This window comes from Plectropomus leopardus, chromosome 4 (assembly GCF_026936395.1).
Source record: "Plectropomus leopardus strain MGB_pleo_1.0 chromosome 4, ASM2693639v1, whole genome shotgun sequence".
Classification (NCBI taxonomy): Eukaryota; Metazoa; Chordata; class Actinopteri; order Perciformes; family Serranidae; genus Plectropomus; species Plectropomus leopardus.
In genome coordinates this window covers 7786322-7806592 of record NC_142179.1, presented here as the reverse complement: position 1 = coordinate 7806592, position 20271 = coordinate 7786322, and the positions used below count along the sequence as shown (strand labels likewise).

The 20271-nt window shown below is 36.9% G+C and overlaps 3 protein-coding genes across 6 annotated transcripts in view; 2 read left to right on the top strand and 1 right to left on the bottom strand.

Annotated features, from left to right (window-relative positions):
• The window catches only part of fbxo21 (F-box protein 21), a 35836-nt gene extending 33310 nt beyond the window's left edge, over positions 1 to 2526 (top strand). For all 4 annotated transcript variants that reach the window (XM_088076463.1, XM_088076464.1, XM_042488805.2 and 1 more), the window contains one exon: positions 1017 to 2526. In XM_088076463.1, coding sequence (XP_087932589.1) covers positions 1017 to 1258 — 242 coding nt within the window. In that variant the 3' untranslated portion in view covers positions 1259 to 2526. The remainder of the gene's footprint in view (positions 1 to 1016) is intronic.
• Positions 2527 to 3552: 1026 nt separating this feature from the next.
• On the top strand, positions 3553 to 18203 carry tesca (tescalcin a). The gene is made up of 8 exons (XM_042488504.2): positions 3553 to 3868; positions 5415 to 5484; positions 6011 to 6091; positions 8085 to 8224; positions 12091 to 12152; positions 17077 to 17184; positions 17277 to 17324; positions 17422 to 18203. Exons 1-8 carry the CDS (start codon positions 3805 to 3807, stop codon positions 17512 to 17514), a joined length of 666 nt encoding a protein of 221 aa, XP_042344438.1. The 5' UTR covers positions 3553 to 3804; the 3' UTR covers positions 17515 to 18203.
• fbxw8 (F-box and WD repeat domain containing 8) overlaps positions 17900 to 20271 on the bottom strand; it is a 66849-nt gene continuing 64477 nt past the window's right edge. Inside the window, exon 11 of the mRNA XM_042488599.2 lies at positions 17900 to 18730. Within this exon, the coding sequence (XP_042344533.2) occupies positions 18565 to 18730 (166 nt within the window). The 3' untranslated portion in view covers positions 17900 to 18564. The remainder of the gene's footprint in view (positions 18731 to 20271) is intronic.

Below are 20271 nucleotides of genomic sequence, written 5' to 3'. Positions count from 1 at the left end.
ACAAGGCACAGCAAGAATGCATTTATGACGCCAAAAATCAGTACCACCCTAATGATGCAGTCATACTTTGTGCAAATCGTATTGATGGTTATTTGGGAGAACACTTCATGATGCAGAAATTAAATTGGAAAACATAACTGATATGTTATCTACTAAAAACACAAAAAGGAAACCGCCAGCTGATAAGAGAAGAGGAAGTCAGTAGCACAAACAGTGGAAAATGTGAAGTTCTCATACAGTGTAGTGACAAAATATTACATGAGAACATGAAGAAAATGTAATTAACTGCAGAGGGGAGAAATAAATCCCTGTCATTTCTATTTACACATTGGTAGGTTCGTTTATCTACATAATAAAAAAAAGAAAAGTCATGCTCAAATTACCCTTCATAAATGCATTTTTATAAGATTACTTTTAAGAGCAAAATTCTGCAAAGTCTAACTCCACAATGCTTGATAATGCCATATTAATGTTAGGTGAAGTTCATACTTTATATATTGATTCAGATGAAAAAAAGCTTGCAAGCTGCTTTGAGGCAAACACTTCAGTGATGCTGCACACTCTTTTTGTGACTTTAATGTATTTTCCCCACTTAAGAAAGCTCCTCCCTAACAGGCGGACTCATATTCCCTTGTGTTTAGCTGCTCAGTCTGCTGATGCTGCTGCTGCCGCGCAGCTTTCATTGTTTGTATGTGTTATCTTTGCCCTCTCCACCACTTCAACATTAACCTGCAGACTCTGTTTTCTACAAACCCCGCGGGAGATTTGTATTGATCAGTCCCTGTGCTCCCATCTGCTGCTCAATCTGCTTTGCAGGAAGTGAGAAGACACGAAGCTGTGATGCTGAAATACATTACACTTGACATTTTCTTGATAAACTGAATATTTTGATGTGCACGTTGTTTGTTTGACCTGGACTTGAATATATATTAGTAATGGTGGAAACATTTTTTAACACATTTTTCTTTTTTACCATTTAGGCTACCTTATATTTGTCATACTTTTCCGTTTCTCAGAGAACCTAGAGCCCCACTCGGCCCCCCTGGAGATCGGCCACCCAGAGGTGGGACGTTACTTCTCTGAGTTCGCCGACACCCACTACGTTGCCAACGAAGAACTGCAGACACGATACCCAGAGGACATGGTTGAAACTTTGGGCACGGTGCAGGAGCTGTACCACAGACTGACAGCTGACTCTGGGAACGGGGACCAGGCTGCTGCCACAGACCAAAGCAACCACCAAACCATGCCCATGTAGCAAAGTAGCTGTGTCCAACACCCTGACGACCAGGGCTAACCAACTACTGGTCACCCATTCTCAACTCACAGTCACACATACTAGACCAGGACATGTGTAACGGAGAGGTTTTTGTAAAAACTAGCCAGTAAACAACATTTTTACAGTCAGGTCCCTGCACAGGTCTGGACAGATTTATTTTCACGTTTTCCACTTTCCTCAAAACCTAGAGATTTTTTGATACATTTGTATGTGGTAATTTATTTCCGTCCTTGCTGACAATTTTCCAAGTGGAGTACACTTGATAAAGAAAAAATAACATCCACACATTAAATTAAAAGGAAAAAACAAAAAGTGATGACAATAAAAAGGTGGAAGCTGAAGCTTAAGCTTGTTACACCTACCCTTTTTACTTAGCATATATTCATGAGTATCTCATTTACTAATAAGTTTATATAATGCACGAAAAAATCATAAAAAAAACAATTAACAAAAAAGAAGAAAGAAAAAAACAAACAATAACAGCATTCCAAATTATTTCACACAAAATAATAATCATACCTTGGTTTTATATTTGTTTACCACCATATTTTTAAACTTTTTTTTTAATTTGCAAGGGAATGACTTAGTTTAAATTCATTGTCACAACCATATCTAAATCCATTTTATGAAAATAAAGCTCAAACTATGGAGTGATATGGCCTAGTTGATGGTCATTATCCAGGATGCATGATCTTCAAACCTAGTCACAAAAGTTCTGTCAAAAAAGTATTGAAACACAAAAAAATACATAAGTAAACACCTTAAAGAACCAAGAATGTAGATTTGAAGTACACAGTTAAGTGGACGACTGAGTTCAGGATGGGTGACCATGTGCTGTAAATCTTCCTTTACCTAAAACCAAGGAATGCTCCTTTACCTACACCTCCCTGCACCCAGCACCAGTCAAACAAGCCCTTCAACATATAGGCCAAGTCCCCAGTTACAGTGCCACACAAAAGACTATGAAGAAAATACTTTGTAAATTGACTTCTACTTTGAATTCCCCATCTTTTAATCAAGTTTCATGCACTTACGAAAGTTTAACTTTCTTATTTCTAGATTATCTTGTTTTTTTTTCGTGTATATTTACAAGTGAAATATGTAGGATGTCACAGCTCATCAGCGTTGTTGAGCTGTTAATGGAAAAACAAAAGAGGAAACAATAAGGACACCACTGACTTGAAACACAAATGACTGTGAGCTTTGAGGAAATAACAAAAAAATAAAGCGTTTCAAGTTTTTTCTAGCTTCTCTCTGACTTATTTGACAGAGCTTAAATGAGAATATTTCCAGGGTTCCCACAGTCATTTTAAACCTGGCAAAGTCATGGAATTTCACAACCCCTTTTCCAGGCCCGAAAAAGTCATGGAATCAGCATAAATAATTGAAAGTTCTGGAAAAGTCATGGAATTTTGTTGTATGTACTGAAACTTTTAAGGTAATCTTCCATGGATAACTTTCCACGTAATGTCTAATTTATTTCCTGTAGCTGAAGATGTATGTACACTTTAAAACGAAACGTATTTTTAACTTAAAAAAAAGCAAGTGTCCCCATTGATGTAAAAATTTGAGATAACTGAAATTAAAAAGACAATTTGAGGTTATTTTGTAATGATTCAAAACAAATCATTTTTTAGTCAAACTTATTAATAGACTGAATTTCATTTCAAATTCAAGTTCATTCACATACTGAAGTTTATTTGTTTTGCATCATTACAAACATAACTTGTCTTCTCAAATTCAGTCAAATCAAAATTTTAAGGCAGTCTGCAGTTACGTTTTTATGTTAAAACATTGTCTCATCCCCCTTTTCTCCACCAGCTGAAATTGCGTTTAGACTTTGAATCTGATATGATTTAAAAACACCAGGCGAGTGGGGCAAGAAAAAAAAAATCCTTGAAATATCATGGAAAGGTTTTGAAATGTCCATTAAAATGTGTGGGAACCCTGTATTTATTTACTAAAGGTGCCACATGCATTTCTGAAAGAATATAGCTTATTGTTGAGTCTCATTCCAAAGTCAAATAAAGAAACTCGAGGGAGTGAGACTCAGCAATAAACGATCTTTCTTCAAAAGCACATACTGTAACTTTAATATTGTAACACACACACACACAAGAAAATGAAACTGATTTGTTAAATTTTATGTGTGTTAAATCTTAATCTTTAAAGTCTACTGCCGATTTTACACACACACACACACACACACACACACACACACACACACACACACACACACACACACACACACACACACACACACACACACACACACACACACAAAATACTAATAATGATTTGGATTCGCTGCAGAAAACTGTCGAGAACCCGGAAGACAGCAGCTCATTTATCCACAGGCAGCCTGGATTTAGGACCTTGAGGACGCCAGATGTTTCCAGGAGGCCAGCAGCAGACTACAGTTGCAGTGACCCGCCGATAGCATCGCGATAAAGCAGCGACGACACAGAAAAGTTGAGCCAGTCGGACCAGGTTATGCGCCCTGACGCACCGGTGGAGCAGTGGCGATGGGAGCTTCGCAGACGCGCTCCGAGCAGCACAAGTTCCAGGACCTGGTGGACAGAACTGGATGTAAGTACAAGAAAATCAACAAGGAACTTTTACTCTGTAAAGTATATTATAGCTGCTGATATAGTGTATGGCGTTGTTGGTGTTAAATCGTGCATGTTAAGAGTGCGAAAGTCTGACAAATGTGGGTCGTCACGGAAATAAAACACGGTAAAGATGACAGGAAAAATGAAACATGATCATCGAACCAGATCAGTAATGCGAGGCGCCACCAATTAAACAAACAAATGCAGTGATTTGGCTTTGCAATCTAACCAATATGGGATTTAGCGACGGTAGTTTTCATTAACCTGTTACACGAATTTAAAAAAACTACACATACACACAGTCCACTATCAGTTAACTATTTAGCTTCTATTTTTGTTCATGCATTAATTTGTGTTGATACTTTGCATGCAGTCCTGTGCTCCTTTAGGCATAATTTGAACACACCTGATTTATTGTCATAAATCCCCTCCCTCTTCCTCCTATATTTGAGGAAAAGGTCAACAAAGAAATGAAACAAAAAGCAGACAGAAAAAGCAGAAGTGTGAAGATTTATTTTTAGGAAGGGCAGGACCTCCATGTGCAATCTCTTCATGCATGGCATTCAGAGTTTGAGTAACAGAGATAATGTTTGTATCACAGACTGAGCCCAACTTTATTGATACAGTATGGGCCAGACTTTGAACTTTTTTATTGCCTTCCTCAAGGTGGGGCTTTAACCCCCTTCAGTGTCAGTGTGGGATTTTTATGGGTCTGTGCACTCTGATGAAATGTTTCAACTTGATTTATTTCAGACTCTTAGGTGTTTGATTGCACTAACAGGGCTATAATTGATGTTAGATCGCAGCTGCTGTTGTTGTTTTCTTAAATATTTGACCAGTTGCTTCAAGTAATCTTCCTTAATTTGGAGCAATTGGTATATAATTAGTAAAAAAAAAAAAGAAAGAAAGAAAATGAATACCAAAAATAAGCATTTTTATTGCTATATTAATTGTATAATGAGAATAAAGGCATCCTATTCTGTTTCTAATTTTGTGTTAGACACACCGCCCAACAAACATGTTTATGCTTGTCTGCGTATTCTTCTCTCCACGCTCGGTAGCTACAGTTGCTCCTGCAAACATCCACTTGTCCTCTGGGAAAGGGAAAAAAAGGTCAAAAAATAAACACAAGTGTGTACCGAAACAATTGTAAATGCCAAACCTGTATTGACAAGGGAGCAGATGGAGCCAGATTATGATGTGTAAACCTTGCAGTGTGTGGTCACGAATCCACAGAGTTAATCATTCAAGGAACAATTTGAAATGGCATAAAAGGACAATCCCAGAAGAGCACAGTTTGTTTGCTTTGCCATTAAACTGTTAGCCATGTTGCACATTAGCTTAATAAAAGTAAGTTTCACTGTTTAATCGTGCTCCAGTATATTACAGTTAACAGAAAATGCTGGGTGTCTTTAAAAAACAAGTGAAGGTGTGCACAAGGCTTGTTAGTAGGTGTGTAATAATTGTGGGTGTATCATTGACATACTTTAATGTTGTTATTGTTGTTGTTTGCTTCCTTGCAGTTTCACTGGAGCAGATTAAAAACCTTCACAACAGATTCCAGCAGCTGAGTGGAAACGAAGACACAATAAGGTCAAAATATTTAAAAGAAAACACGCACATGAAGAAAAGCTCTTCTAGTCAGCTGCATATGGCTTTAATGGAAACCATTTGGCCTTAGCTGTCACTCCTAAAGATGAAATACGACCTCCATAGTGGCTGGAGTGTTGAATTGTGGGAATTTCTGTCATCTCTGGCACAGAAGCAAACTAGTAACATATGGTGACACATGCAGGTTGAACTAATGCAAACGCAGACACATTACGCAATTACAGCATGTCAATGCATTGAGCACACAGAGCTGACATGTGCTATACACAAACACACACACACACACACACACACACACACACTTATGTCAACACGCAGCACTGCCAAAGTGGCATGTTGGGAGTGATGTATTACAAGATCCTTCTCTTTAAAAAGAAACAGGGAACAAATATTGTACATAGCAGGTATTTGTTTACATCTTACCTTTAGAGCCATAAAAATCATACAGATAAACATGCTGGTACTGTATCTGTTTTATGGTAATGGATCTTCTCTTGTCGCACTGCAGTCGAGAAAACCTGGAGAGCATACCAGCCCTCGCCAACAACCCAATCCGGAAGCAAATCATTGATGCATTCTTTGATAAACGGTGAGTACAGTCAAATTACATTACACTCTGTCCACTTTATGGCTAATGACCATTTCAGTTCATTTATTATTGAGTATCATGATAATATTTTGAATATATTCAAAACACTTTCAAAACCAAACTGATATGATATCATCTGTGAAAAGCAAGTCTTCTGACATTCATAATTACCAAAGGTCAGTTTGTCTTTTCAATAACATTTCTCAACCTTTTTTGTGTGATATATTGTAAATATTAAATATAAGATATCAGCTTTAATCTGCTGTTGATATGATGCTTCCTTCCTGATGACAACTGCATAAACACAAGCTGCAAAATCACGCACTTCTTTATGATTGTTTATGTGGTTTTTTATGTATTCCTAAACTATAAATTAAGTTCTAGGTCAAGATAATACTTTTAATTTTGGGAACTATGCTTATTTCTTTTCATGCTCTCAATACAAGTGAAAAAAACTAACAAATGTGTGGCCCAAAAAGCATTTTCTCCACAGATCACTATTATCAAAAAAACATCTGTAAAACTGTTGATAATGCAGGGATGTATAAAGAAAACTGGATACAGTGTTAGAGATCGGGCCTGTCATTGTTACTCAGATGCACATGAAGCCAAAAGAGTTTAACTGGCACATACTGTATAAAATTACCGGCTGCTTCTGGTTTAGCACTCTCCAAACTTAAATGGGGATAAAATGAATAGTCGTGCGACTCTTTAAGATTTTCCAAATGTTTTTGGACCAAATTGATAAAATTCTCATAGTGAAACAAGTCATTTTGCAGGAGTGATGCTCAAAGAAAAAAAAATATATCCATAGATTTTCAGATGTCTCTTTTGCTGTGTAAGTCATAGGTGAAAGGTTTTTTTGGGTTACATAGCATTGAGTGACAGACTTAATTCCACTGTTTTGACACTACAAAAATTGACTGCAAAGCTTGACACACTTTCTTGGGACCTGTGAAGGGATACCTTGATCTATGGAGGTTTTATATTCGTAAAATGTTCCTCAAGCAGAGAAAATCTATTTAAAAATCTGTGATGTCATCACAAAATAAAGTCAGTGGGCTCAGCGGGTACCCGGGGGTGGGGCCAGTGGTAGAAAGACTACTGAGCATATTCAGCGGGCTGCATACTGTGCGGGTAAACCTGCAAGCTAGAAACTTTTTTTGCCATATTCAACACGTGAGTATTCTCATTGGACTGAAGAGGCGCCATCTTTAGATCCATGGTCCAGATTTAATAATACATCCATGGTAGTGCGTCATCCTTACTATGAAAAGTGTGGATTAGCATTCATTCAGCACAGTTTAGGCTAATTGATGAGCTAACTGATGGCTGAAAAGTTTTGAGCTGAGTTTTCTTTAAGGTGCATTAACCCAATAAATGTGTGTTTTTATAAACCTCTTAAGTGCTTTACTTCCCCTTGTTTAGTGAAATTAAACAATGCAATTCAAACACGAGCAGCGTAAAATCCATTTATTGTATGCAGATGGCTTTTAATGGGGTTGTCAGTATTCATCCAGGAGAAATGCAGCGCAGGCTGTGAAAACAAAATATGTAATCCATCCATTAACGAAAGGAAACAACATCCAACTGGGGGTTTTATTGCTGCAAAGAGACAGTTGTTTTAAAACAGGCACTTCCTCGTGTTTTGGAAAGTCAAGCTTAACAGGGCAAACCGCTATTTGGACTGTCCAATAAATGTCCAAAAGCTGTGAGTCACACAAGTCTTGTGTACTATACAGAAAAAAATAAAAGATATGTTCAGAGAGAGAGAGGAGACGTACATGCATGTCCTAAGGCTGGAATCAGACCCGCGCTTCGGTGTTGGGATATTTTACAGGGCAAATGTCAAGAAAAGAATTCTTGCAAAAAAACAGAATACTGATGGACAACTTCACAAACTACTAGTGTTTGTGTAGGTCATCAAAAAAATCATGTCGGTTGAATTTTAATTCATAACGCCTAAACTTGGATCTCTTACTCTGTGATTTAGGAACCAGCATCAGGATGAGGTGGGGTCCTGTGAGGAGATTGGCTTCGAGCAGTTCCTCATGGTCATGTCCCACTTCCGCCCTCCGACCCTGAGGACGACTGTGGAGGAGAGGGAAGCTATGAGAAAAGAGAAGCTTCGCTGTAAGTAATTGCACTTTTTGTTTGATGACAATATTATATACAAGGGAACCAGATGCACTATTTCGTTAAGATTCTCAGCTGTTAGTCTAGACCAAAGCTGTCACTCCCATGTGTCCCTTTTGCGTGTGTCCCAATTGCCAGGAAGCACCATCCAGTGTTTATAACAAATCAGCGATGTGAGTATCTTGTTTCAGTCACCACCGACATGCCACTAAGAGTGTAGTGATGCATAGCTGCATGTGTGAGCAACAGATCCCTCGCTGCATGTTAGCCATCACATTGGAAAGGCTCGTAGGTATTCGTGACTCGGCAGCTTCACAACCCCAAACTGACAAAAGAAAAATAGGATCGTTTGTGGCCACTGAGCTGGGACCTAAATTCAGCCTCAGATATTATTTTACCATTAGATTCTAATCAGTTTGTTATGTTAATCCACTCAGGAGGGATTTCAGGATGAAGTGATTTAAATCTTTAATTCTTCCCCTCAACTGACCTTGTGTGATTTGTGACGTCCTACATTTCCCCAGAACTACTTATTAAAAAAACTCCAAGGAAATATGGGAATTCCTTTCCAATTCCCTTTGATAATTAAAAACACTTAAAAACAACTTCATAACACATTGATTGATTATTGAAATAATAGGGGACATAAAGGAATTTTTAATTAGCAAATGATCATATTAGGGCGCAACAGATTATCGGCCTGTCGAATTATTTGGGCCAATGTTCAGCATTTTATTTTAATGATCGCCGATAAAATTAGTTTATTGTGCAAAGAAAGTGACAGCATGGGAGGAACTTTTACTTTGTAAATCTCAGGGAGCTATTTAAATTTATTAATTTATTTTTATTTAAATTTTCACTTGACTTACTAAAAAAAAGTTGCCTGGAACTTTACGATGTATATAATATGGAACGTTTCAGTTTTGAATGGTGGCATTTAAACTAAATTTTGTGTTGGAGTTTGTTATATTCCAAATATAAAATATTGACAGAAAGGAAAGGTTTTCATTTTTATTGTAAATGCATATTGGTTACAAATATATATATTATTGTTCTCAATGACCATTAATTATCGGTATCAGCCCAGAATAACCAATATCAGTCTGCCCCTAGATCATATGTATCATTTAATTCATGAAGAAAACCTTGTTTTTCTCACATGCCTCTCTGACAAAAGAGGAATCCAAAAACAGAGGAAATACTTGATGAATTAAGTCATAAGGGTCCGTGTTTATCAGCAGCAAAATGTGATCAAACATCTATTTACAATCTCTCACACAATTCATGCAGTGTAATCCAAGTCTCATTTATCCAGTCATGTGCTTGGTACTTCCCAAACACATACAGTACTTTTTGAATTTCTCTTCAAAGCCAGACTACATTGACAAAAACAGTGATTTTTTTTCTTGCTGATCAAGGGAGCTGCTGGTCTACTGCTGCCTGATTGATAGTTACTACTTACTTTGGTGGATTAAAGGGTTAGTTCAGCTTCACCAAAGTCATACAATGAGACAAACAAACTACCAATCAAGGCAGAGATATACCAGCGGCAGTTGTGTTCAGTGGGGTGAAATCAGTGCTTTTTTTCAATGGACTCTGGCTCTGAAGGGAGAATAAATAAGTTTCACTTTGGATTCAATTCCCCGTTAAAATGGCTTTCTGTTTTGGAAATTCTGAGCAAACAACTCGACAAGTGGGACTTGGATTACACTGCACGAATTGTGTGAGTTTGTACACGGATGTTTTGATTTAGCTTTGCTGTTGTGAAACATGGCCCCTTGTGACTTAAATTCATGAGGAATTTTCTGTATTGTTGGATTCTTTGTTCTCCATGGAGGCATGTGAGAAAAAAAAAGTTTCCACCACAAATTCAACATAACACGACGCAAGTAATTGAAATTCAGGTGATCATTTGAGGGGGTTAAGTAGTCACTTAAGAAGGGACCTACATTATCGTATTGTCATTGGCCTTAATGTGTCCAAGACAAGCCTAGGGGCTGACTTCAGGCTCCATTTGGTAGACACTCAACTGATATTATACACATTTCTGACCAAATTTGTTTACTCAAATTAAAGCAAATGTGCTGACATGAAATGAGGATATCGTCTCGTAAGTAAGATAACATTTGCGTATGTCCTCAGCTGCCTCCTGCCCCATTAAAAGCTTTGGATGCTATTCTAACAAGTTAGAATTACTTTGTTTATTGCACCTTGTTTACGCAGTTGGGACTGCATCACCTTACCCATGTGATGGAGTGCTGTGTTGTACTTGAAGGACACAATAAAATGTGCAGAGTAGACAGGGCTAAGTGCAGGTGACAAGAGGGAAAGATTAGAGGGATTAGTGCCAATTTCTGCCCTAGAGTGTTCAAGCGGGAAAACTGGCTGTGCAAAATAGCTATTTACCTGACTTATTCGTGAGAACTGGGGTGTGTCTCTAATGATAGACAAGGCCCTCTTTCGTAATGCAAAATATCTGCAGTTTCTCTGGAATTTTAGTCTTCTTTTTAGGGATGTCAATATGAGCTACAAAACTCTTTTGAAGTGCAAAATAATGAAACTGAAACATGCAATTAAAAATGAGATTAATTGTAACTAACTACTGAAATTCTGCAATTAATCATAATTTTGAAAAAATAATCTTTTAACGCCCCTAAATTCAATGCATAGTTATAGATTAAACCAATTGTTTCCATCCTTTTCAGTTTATGACTCCTCATAAAATGTAGTGTGTCACAACACTTCAGTCTGAGCCGTCAGCATTTCCCCTCCACATTTCTCAGCTGGTTTGATTTAAATAACTGTTTGATGCCTAAAGAAGTACAATTTCTTGAGTAAAATCTTGAATGCAGGACTTTAACAGAGTTTTATTGAGTATAATTCAAGTAAATGACCTGAATTCTTCTTCCACCACTGTGCCAAAATGTGTTTACTTTAGCATTTCCCTTTTTCTACTCTGTCTGTGCTGTTTTGTACAGCTCAAGAAAGTTTCTGTCAATGGAAAAAAGGAAGTAGACTCATCTGGGCTGCACTTGTAAATCTTCCTTGTAGAATAAATGAAGTTATGATTGAAGATAATACCATAAAAGCAGTGAACTCTCCAGGGTATGGGGAGATGACTTAGGTTACTTTTTTGTAATGTGAATTTCTAAAAGCATTTTATAAAACTTTATTTCTCCTGGTGTGAAGCAAGGTGGGCTCACTGCCAGCCCAGAGACATTTTTTCCAGGGAAAAAACATTGTGGCCCACAGCATGAGGGTTTTGATAAAGGAGATAATCATCAGATGACAAACCTTGTGTGTCTCCCACAGTATCTGTCGAAACCATTTATCTGAATTCTGTTTCTCTGTTGTGACCACCAGAAATTTGATTTGATGTTTTGGGGTTTTATCCGGGTGACAATAAATCAACATAGCTCTCAATGTCACAATGATAAATGTCTACCTCAGGAACTTTATGAAAAAAAATTGATGCGCCAATTTGACATTAAAACTGACATTCTATCGACTGTACAGAAATAACATCGGCAGCACAGTCAAAATGTCACTGGACATTGCCAAAGGGAGTTCTTTGTTCCTTGTTTGTGCCACAGACCTGTTAAACATGATGTATTGTCATGAGACTGAATCTTGTAAATGTCACTGTTAATGAAAGTAGTGGCATTTTAAAGGGGTTTTGTTGCCTCAGTGTGATTCTTTACATTTAGCAATAGTGGTTCTGATGTGGCCTGGAGGGGACCCTCTTATCTCAGCATCTTTAACATTCCTCTAATCACAACTTCCTTTGGTCAATTAGTAAGTGATGACGGAAAGTTCCTTAATAGTCAGACTAATCTCCAAATTGTTTTTTTCTGTCTTCACAGTCCTGTTTAACATGCACGACACAGACAACGACGGCACAATCACTCTGGCAGAGTACAGAAAGGTAAGATAACTTAATCTCTCGTACATCAGATAAAGGCTGGCATGGTTAAGTGGCTTTTTACATTTGACATAATGTTGTCTCTAAAAAGAAAGTATTCTTTTCAAATATAATTATTTAAAACTGCACAAGATAAAAAGGGTATGTAAATGTATTTTTTTATTAGTCTGCATTATGCACAAATTGATTAAAGATCGAAGGACTTGATTGTCATCATGCAAGCATAATGAAATAGTAGAAATTGCAAAATAAATCCACCCAGTTTTGTGACCACAGAAAGACACTACTCAAAATGCAAGCAATTTGAAATGAAAGCAAATTAAAGCAAATGCATGAGTTCATTTTAACTCAAAAACAGTAGTTTGACTCAAACTTTTTGTTGATTTAAGCAAATTTGATTTACCTCATATCTGATGCCCATCATACTACATTTCCACATGCCAACTGTTTATGCATCAAACAGCCAGTCCCGACTTTTTATTTCATCCACTAAATTGGTCCATTATGAATAAAGGATGTTTTTAAAAAAACAATAATTGCACATGTATGAATTTATTTTAAGCATTATGTTGGCCCTGTACCCTTGAATTTACCGCTTTTGAATTTACAATTGTGTCCTGAATTTTCATATACCGAATACTGAATTTTCCCTGCCAAGAACTTGGTTTATTATTGGCCTGACTCATAAATCAGTTGAGTTTATGACAGATGTTACTGCCAATACTGAGCTAAAGGGAACGTCGAAAACAATTATAGTGTCTGGAGGTTTAGCTCAGTTGGTAACTCAGGTGGTTTGTGTGTCTGAGGTTGCTGGTTCAAGTCTTACCTGGGACAGGTGACATTTGACTTTTATGGCATAAATAAAATAAAATATGGGCTGATATATCTTTCTGCTCTGCCGATGTAAGTCATCAATGAAATACCTCCCAGCGAACACTTAAAACAGTTAAAAAAAACACACAATTGTGTCCTGAATTTTCATATACCGAATACTGAATTTTCCCTGCCAAGAACTTGGTTGATTATTGGCCTGACTCATAAATCAGTTGAGTTTATGACAGATGTTACTGCCAATACTGAGCTAAAGGGAACGTCGAAAACAATTATAGTGTCTGGAGGTTTAGCTCAGTTGGTAACTCAGGTGGTTTGTGTGTCTGAGGTTGCTGGTTCAAGTCTTACCTGGGACAGGTGACATTTGACTTTTATGGCATAAATAAAATAAAATATGGGCTGATATATCTTTCTGCTCTGCCGATGTAAGTCATCAATGAAATACCTCCCAGCGAACACTTAAAACAGTTAAAAAAAACACACAATTGTGTCCTGAATTTTCATATACCGAATACTGAATTTTCCCTGCCAAGAACTTGGTTGATTATTGGCCTGACTCATAAATCAGTTGAGTTTATGACAGATGTTACTGCCAATACTGAGCTAAAGGGAACGTCGAAAACAATTATAGTGTCTGGAGGTTTAGCTCAGTTGGTAACTCAGGTGGTTTGTGTGTCTGAGGTTGCTGGTTCAAGTCTTACCTGGGACAGGTGACATTTGACTTTTATGGCATAAATAAAATAAAATATGGGCTGATATATCTTTCTGCTCTGCCGATGTAAGTCATCAATGAAATACCTCCCAGTGAACACTTAAAACAGTTAAAAAAAACACACAATTGTGTCCTGAATTTTCATATACCGAATACTGAATTTTCCCTGCCAAGAACTTGGTTGATTATTGAACTGACTCATAAATAAGTTGAGTTTATGACAGATGTTACTGCCAATACTGAGCTAAAGGGAACGTCGAAAACAATTATAGTGTCTGGAGGTTTAGCTCAGTTGGTAACTCAGGTGGTTTGTGTGTCTGAGGTTGCTGGTTCAAGTCTTACCTGGGACAGGTGACATTTGACTTTTATGGCATAAATAAAATAAAATATGGGCTGATATATCTTTCTGCTCTGCCGATGTAAGTCATCAATGAAATACCTCCCAGCGAACACTTAAAACAGTTAAAAAAAACACACAATTGTGTCCTTAATTTTCATATACCGAATACTGAATTTTCCCTGCCAAGAACTTGGTTGATTATTGGCCTGACTCATAAATAAGTTGAGTTTATGACAGATGTCACTGCCAATACTGAGCTAAAGAGAACGTCGAAAACAATTATAGTGTCTGGAGGTTTAGCTCAGTTGGTAACTCAGGTGTTTAGTGTGCCTGAGGTTGCTGGTTCGAGTCTTATCCGTGGCAGGTGACATTTGACTTTTATAGCATAAATAAATAAAATATGGGCTGGTATATCTCTCTGCTCTGCTGATATAAGTCATCGACGACGTGTCTTGCAACTTAAAAAAGTTGAAATAACACACAATTGTGTCATGAATTTTCATATAACGAATACTGAATTTTCACTGCCAAGAACATAGTTGATTATCAGCCTGACTAATATATTAGTCCAGTTTTTGACATTCGTCACTGCCGATACTGAGCTAAAGGGAACGTCGAACACATCTTTAGTATCTGGAGATTTAGCTCAGTTGGTAACTCAGGTGGTTAATGTGCCTGAGGTTGCTGGTTCAAGTCTTATCTGGGGCAGGTGACATTTGACTTTTATGGCATAAGTAAAATAAAATATGGGCTGATATATCTGACTGCTCTGCTGCTATAAGTCATCGATGACGTACATTGCAACTTAAAATAGTTAAAAAAACACACAATTGTCTCCTGAATTTTCATATACCGAATACTGAATTTTCCCTGCCAAGTTAGTGGCATGACTCATATATTAGTCGTTTTTGACAGACGTCACTGCCGATACTGAGCTGAAGGGAACGTTGAAATTATTCAAAGTATCTGGAGGTTTAGCTCAGTGGGTAACTCAGGTGGTTAGTGTGCCTGAGGTTACTAGTTCAAGTCTTATCTGGGACAGGTGACAATTGACTTTTATGGCATAAATAAAATATCAGCTGATATATCTGACTGCTCTGCTGATATATGTCAATGATGACATACCTTGCATACCTTGCATCACTTAAAACAGTTAAAACACACAGAATTGTCTCCTTGTCTCCTGAATATGGAATACTGAATTTTCTTTGCCAAGAACCTCGTTGGTTATCAGCCTGACTCATATATCAGTCAAGTTTTCGACGTCACTGCCAATACAGAATTTTGCATTTTAACACCATATGACCCTTATATCAGTAACAGATATATCAGCCAATATTTTATTTATGCCATAAAATATCATTTGGCTGTAGATTCATACAGTTTAGACACTGATTGTGATATTGCAGAACAAATTAAGGCACGTAAAGTTGAGTTATAAGTCTTTTTGGCCAATAAATCAGGTGAAGTGGTCCTGAAATAGGTAAAACCAGTATCGGCAAATGCAGCTGTCCAAATCAAGGAAAATCGGCTTGACTCATATATCAGTCACGTTTTTGACAGACGTCACTGCGGATACTGAATATTGCGTTTCAACACCATATGACCTTTCTATCAGCAGAGCAGAGAGATATATCTAGGGTATATAATATTTTATTTTGTTTATGCCATAAAATGCAATTTGGAGGTTTGGCTCACTGGTAAAATCAGGTGGTTAGTGTGCCTGAGGTCAACTTACGTGTGAATCTGCAGCCAGACTCTTTGCATGTTTTCGACGTTCCTTTTAGCTCAGTATTAGCAGTGACCTTTGTCGAAAACTTGAGTGATTTATGAGTCAGGCCGATAATCGACTAAGTTCTTGGCAGGGAAAATTCAGTACTCAGTTTATGAAAATTTAGGAGTCAAGGAGACAACTGTGTGGTTTTTTTCACTGTTTCAAGTGATGCAAGGTATGTCATTGATGACAGTCAGATATATCAGCCAATATTTTATTTATGCCATACAAGTCAAATGTCACCTGTCCCAGATAAGACTTGAACCAGCAACCTCAGGCACACTAACCAGCTGAGTTACCCACTGAGCTAAACCTTGAGATACTTTGAATAATTTCAACGTTCGCTTTAGCTCAGTATCTGCAGTGACATTTGTCAAAAACTGGACTGATATATAAGTCAGGCCAATATCAACCAAGTTCTTGGCAGGGAAAATTCAGTATTCGGTATATGAAAATTCCGGAGACAGCTGTGTGTTTTTTTAACTGTTTTAAGTTGCAAGGTACGTCATCAATGACTTATATCAGCAGAGCAGTCAGATATATCAGCCCATATTTTATTTTATTTATGCCATAAAAGTCAAATGTCACCTGCCCCAGATAAGACTTGAACCAGCAACCTCAGTCACACTAACCACCTGAGTTACCAACTGAGCTAAACCTCCAGACACTATAGATGTTTTCAACATTTAGCTTAGTATCGACAGTAACGTTTATTTTAGTCTATATATATATATATATATATATATATATATATATATATATATATATATATATATTAGATGATGTACTATACTGTGACTTTTTTATGCTACTTTGGCCAAAATACTATACTATGATTTTTTTTTCTGCTGATTTGAAGAGATTCTATGCTGTGACACTTTCTTTTTTAAAATTTTGACAATATACTATACTTTCACATATTATGCTACTTCATATTTCTTAAATGTATTTTTTTTTTTGGATGACACACAATACTTTGACCGTTGATTCCATTTTTGATGACATAGTATACAATCATTTTTTCTGTGACTCTTTTGAAACTATTCTAACATGTTTTATGAAACTTCTATCTCATACAGCACTGACTTTTTTATGACATACTTCACAATGACATTTTTTTGACATAACATGACTTTTTTACAGAAAATGTTATATTATATTATATTATGACATGTTTTTATGACACACTGACTTTTTAAATATTTTTTATGCCACACTGTACTTTGACATGATGAAATTTTGAAGACTAACATTGTTGTTCTCATCGCAGGTAGTGGAGGAGCTTCTGTCAAAAAGTGGAGCCATTGGTCGGGAAGCTGCCAAGGCGATAGCGGATGCTGCCATGTTGGAAGTAGCGAGCACAAATGTTCCCCACATGGTAATGGAACTCACCAGAACTGAACTGTTAGAGCAAAACCTCACATACTCATTTCTGAAGTAACCCATTACTTTGTTTCTTAATCATTTCAGGCCCCAGATGATTTCTACGAAGGAATTACATTTGAGCATTTTGAACAGGTTTGTGCTTTTCTAACTTGGTAGTTCCCTTCATCAGAAACATACAAAGTACTCTTTTTTCACTTACTCATGACAACATGTTGTTATCTTCCCACAGATTTTGAAAGGCCTTGAAATGGAGACCAGAATGCACATTCGCTTTTTGGATGTAGACACCACAACAATAGGCTGTGGAAAATCAACCTCTTAAAATTGTTGGTTTATGTTACTGCTGTTTTTAGCAGAGCCTCTTCAATCCTTAAAAGGAGTGAAGCCAAAAAACTTGATGTGCACTAATATTTTTTTGGATGGAGTGAAACTAGTAATTTTTTAAATTATTTAAAATGACTGACAAGATGGTGAAAGTATTCAGTCAAATGACGTTAATTTCTATGGTTCACTTTTAAGCCTAAAGAATTTACTTTCAGAATGCTGGTGATTCAAATGAAAAGCATTGTGATCCTGTAAGTTCAAAGTGTCCCATAGTTCAAAGAAATTTGTTTCCCATCTTTCGTCACACTCCTACTAATTTTATCAGGTTTCACACTAACCAACTACCTCTCCTATTCTACAAATCTTTATGTAACCAGCATGTAATGTGAACGACTCTGTACTTTAGTCAAAAGGTTCACATGTTAGATGAAGTTAGTCTTGCTCTGTGGTTGCTCTAGCATTCAGTTATGGCTAATATCCAAAAATTGAGAGTGCGGGCGCATACTATTCCTCTGCAGCTTCAGAGTAGTTACAGTGTAACCAACTACTGCTGTTCTGCCTTGAAAATTTACTATTTTTGACTGCTAGTAAGTAAATCTAACACTTTCCTTGAGATGAATTATTACAGACTTTTTATGAAATATTAATAATGAATAAAATAAATTAAAGACATTATGATCAAACAAATGTATTTGTACATTTTTGTAGAAACTCTCATACAAAGAAGAATCTTATTTTGTTGCACAGCAGCAAAAAATCAAATCCAGAAGGTCAAACATAAATTTAAAAATCATTCATTTTACAGTGATTGTTTACAGGGTGGTGGTCCTGTGCAGCATCTCGGCAGCATCAACGTGATAAATTACAAACACCAAAAACTAAATATAATATACACTGAAATTTTACATTCCAAGAAGCTTGATTTGACTAGGATGATGAAAGGAAACAAACAAAAATTTACAGTTTGGAGTATCAAAGGGATCAGTGATAAAACGTCACTATGTCCATTTAGTCACTCACTGAGTCCAATTCTGGTTTGGACTGCACGTCAATGTGATGGATGAGAGCCAGACAGCCTGTCGTAAGGCACCACCAGGCCAATGTTGTAGTTGTAGCCAGATGACTCTACATAGTCTGACCTGCAAATGGGCAGAATGTGATCCTGTGACAAAGCATCCTCAGAGAAGTCGTAGTTGCAGATAACTCCCCTGTGTCTGAAAAATGAAGAAACTTATGTGAACATCAATGAGATATTTCTCATTCTGAAAAAAAATTTTTTTTTTTTAGCTTTTTAATGACTAGCATAAAAAGTGACAGTATTCTACTTTGTCAAAAATACTATAAAAACAGTTATACCATGCTCAAAAATCCCTCCCAAAAGTAGTACTGTAACATTTTGCACAAAATCGCACGGAAAAGGTCATAGAATAGCATGTTCACCACCATGCCACCACCCAAAAGTCAAGCTACATCATGCTGAAATTTTTGGGTCAGTTTTGACAACATACTATCCTGTACCATTTTAGGTCATTTCTGACTTTTTTTTGACATGCTATATTATGATGTTTTTGTCAATTTTTCGACAGACTACACTATGACATGTCTCAACATGTTGTAATTTGTAGTTTTTAATGTTTTTTTCAACATGCTATACTATAACGTGCCTTGATATGCTGAAGTGTGTTTGGTTTTCAGCTGTTTTTAGGCCATATAGTATTTTGACTTTTTTCATCATACTAGTGTGGCATTTTGGGTTTTTTTTTCTAAATGCTAGATTATGGTGTTTTTGGCCGTTTTTGCAAAAACCTTTGCAATGGCTTGCCTTGCAAGGCAATTTTATTTGATTTTATGTGGTTTTCAGCTGTTTATTGAATGTGTCATATTTTGAATTTTTTTGGTTTTGGGACATGCCGTTTTTTAACATTTTGGCCGTACTATAGCCTTGCCTTTGTTGCTCATTTTGACATGCATAGTTTGTTTTTGGCTGTAGTTGCAACATTTTTTGCAATGCCGCATCTCACTTGGCTGTTTTTGCAACTTTCTTTGTGATGGCGCGTCTCAGCACGATATTTTATACAGTTTTGAGGCATTTTCAGTTGTTTTTGGGACATGCCATATTTTGCCATTTTCGCCATACTATAGCCTTGCCTCTTTTCGGTCATTTTTTCAACATGCATTATAATGTTGTTTTCGGCTGTTTTTGCAACTTTCTTTGTGATGGTGTGTCTCAGCATGCTGTTTTATGCTGTTTGGATGTGTTTTCAGTTGTTTTTGGGACATGCCATATTTTTACATTTTCGCCATACTATAGCCTTGCCTCTTTTCGGTCATTTTTTCAACATGTATTATTATGTTGTTTTCGGCTGTTTTTGCAACTTTCTCTGCTATGGCTTGTCTAAGCGAGCTGTTTTATGCTGTTTGGATGTGTTTTCAGTTGTTTTTGGGACATGCCATATTTTGACATTTTCGCCATAGTATAGCCTTGCCTCTTTTCGGTCATTTTTTCAACATGCATTATTATGTTGTTTTCGGCTGTTTTTGCAACTTTCTCTGCTATGGCGCGTCTCAGCACGGTATTTTAAACAGTTTTGAGGTATTTTCAGTTGTTTTTGGGACATGCCATATTTTGACATTTTCGCCATAGTATAGCCTTGCCTCTTTTCGGTCATTTTTGTCAACATGCATTATTATGTTGTTTTCGGCTGTTTTTGCAACTTTCTTTGTGATGGTGCGTCTCAGCATGCTGTTTTATGCT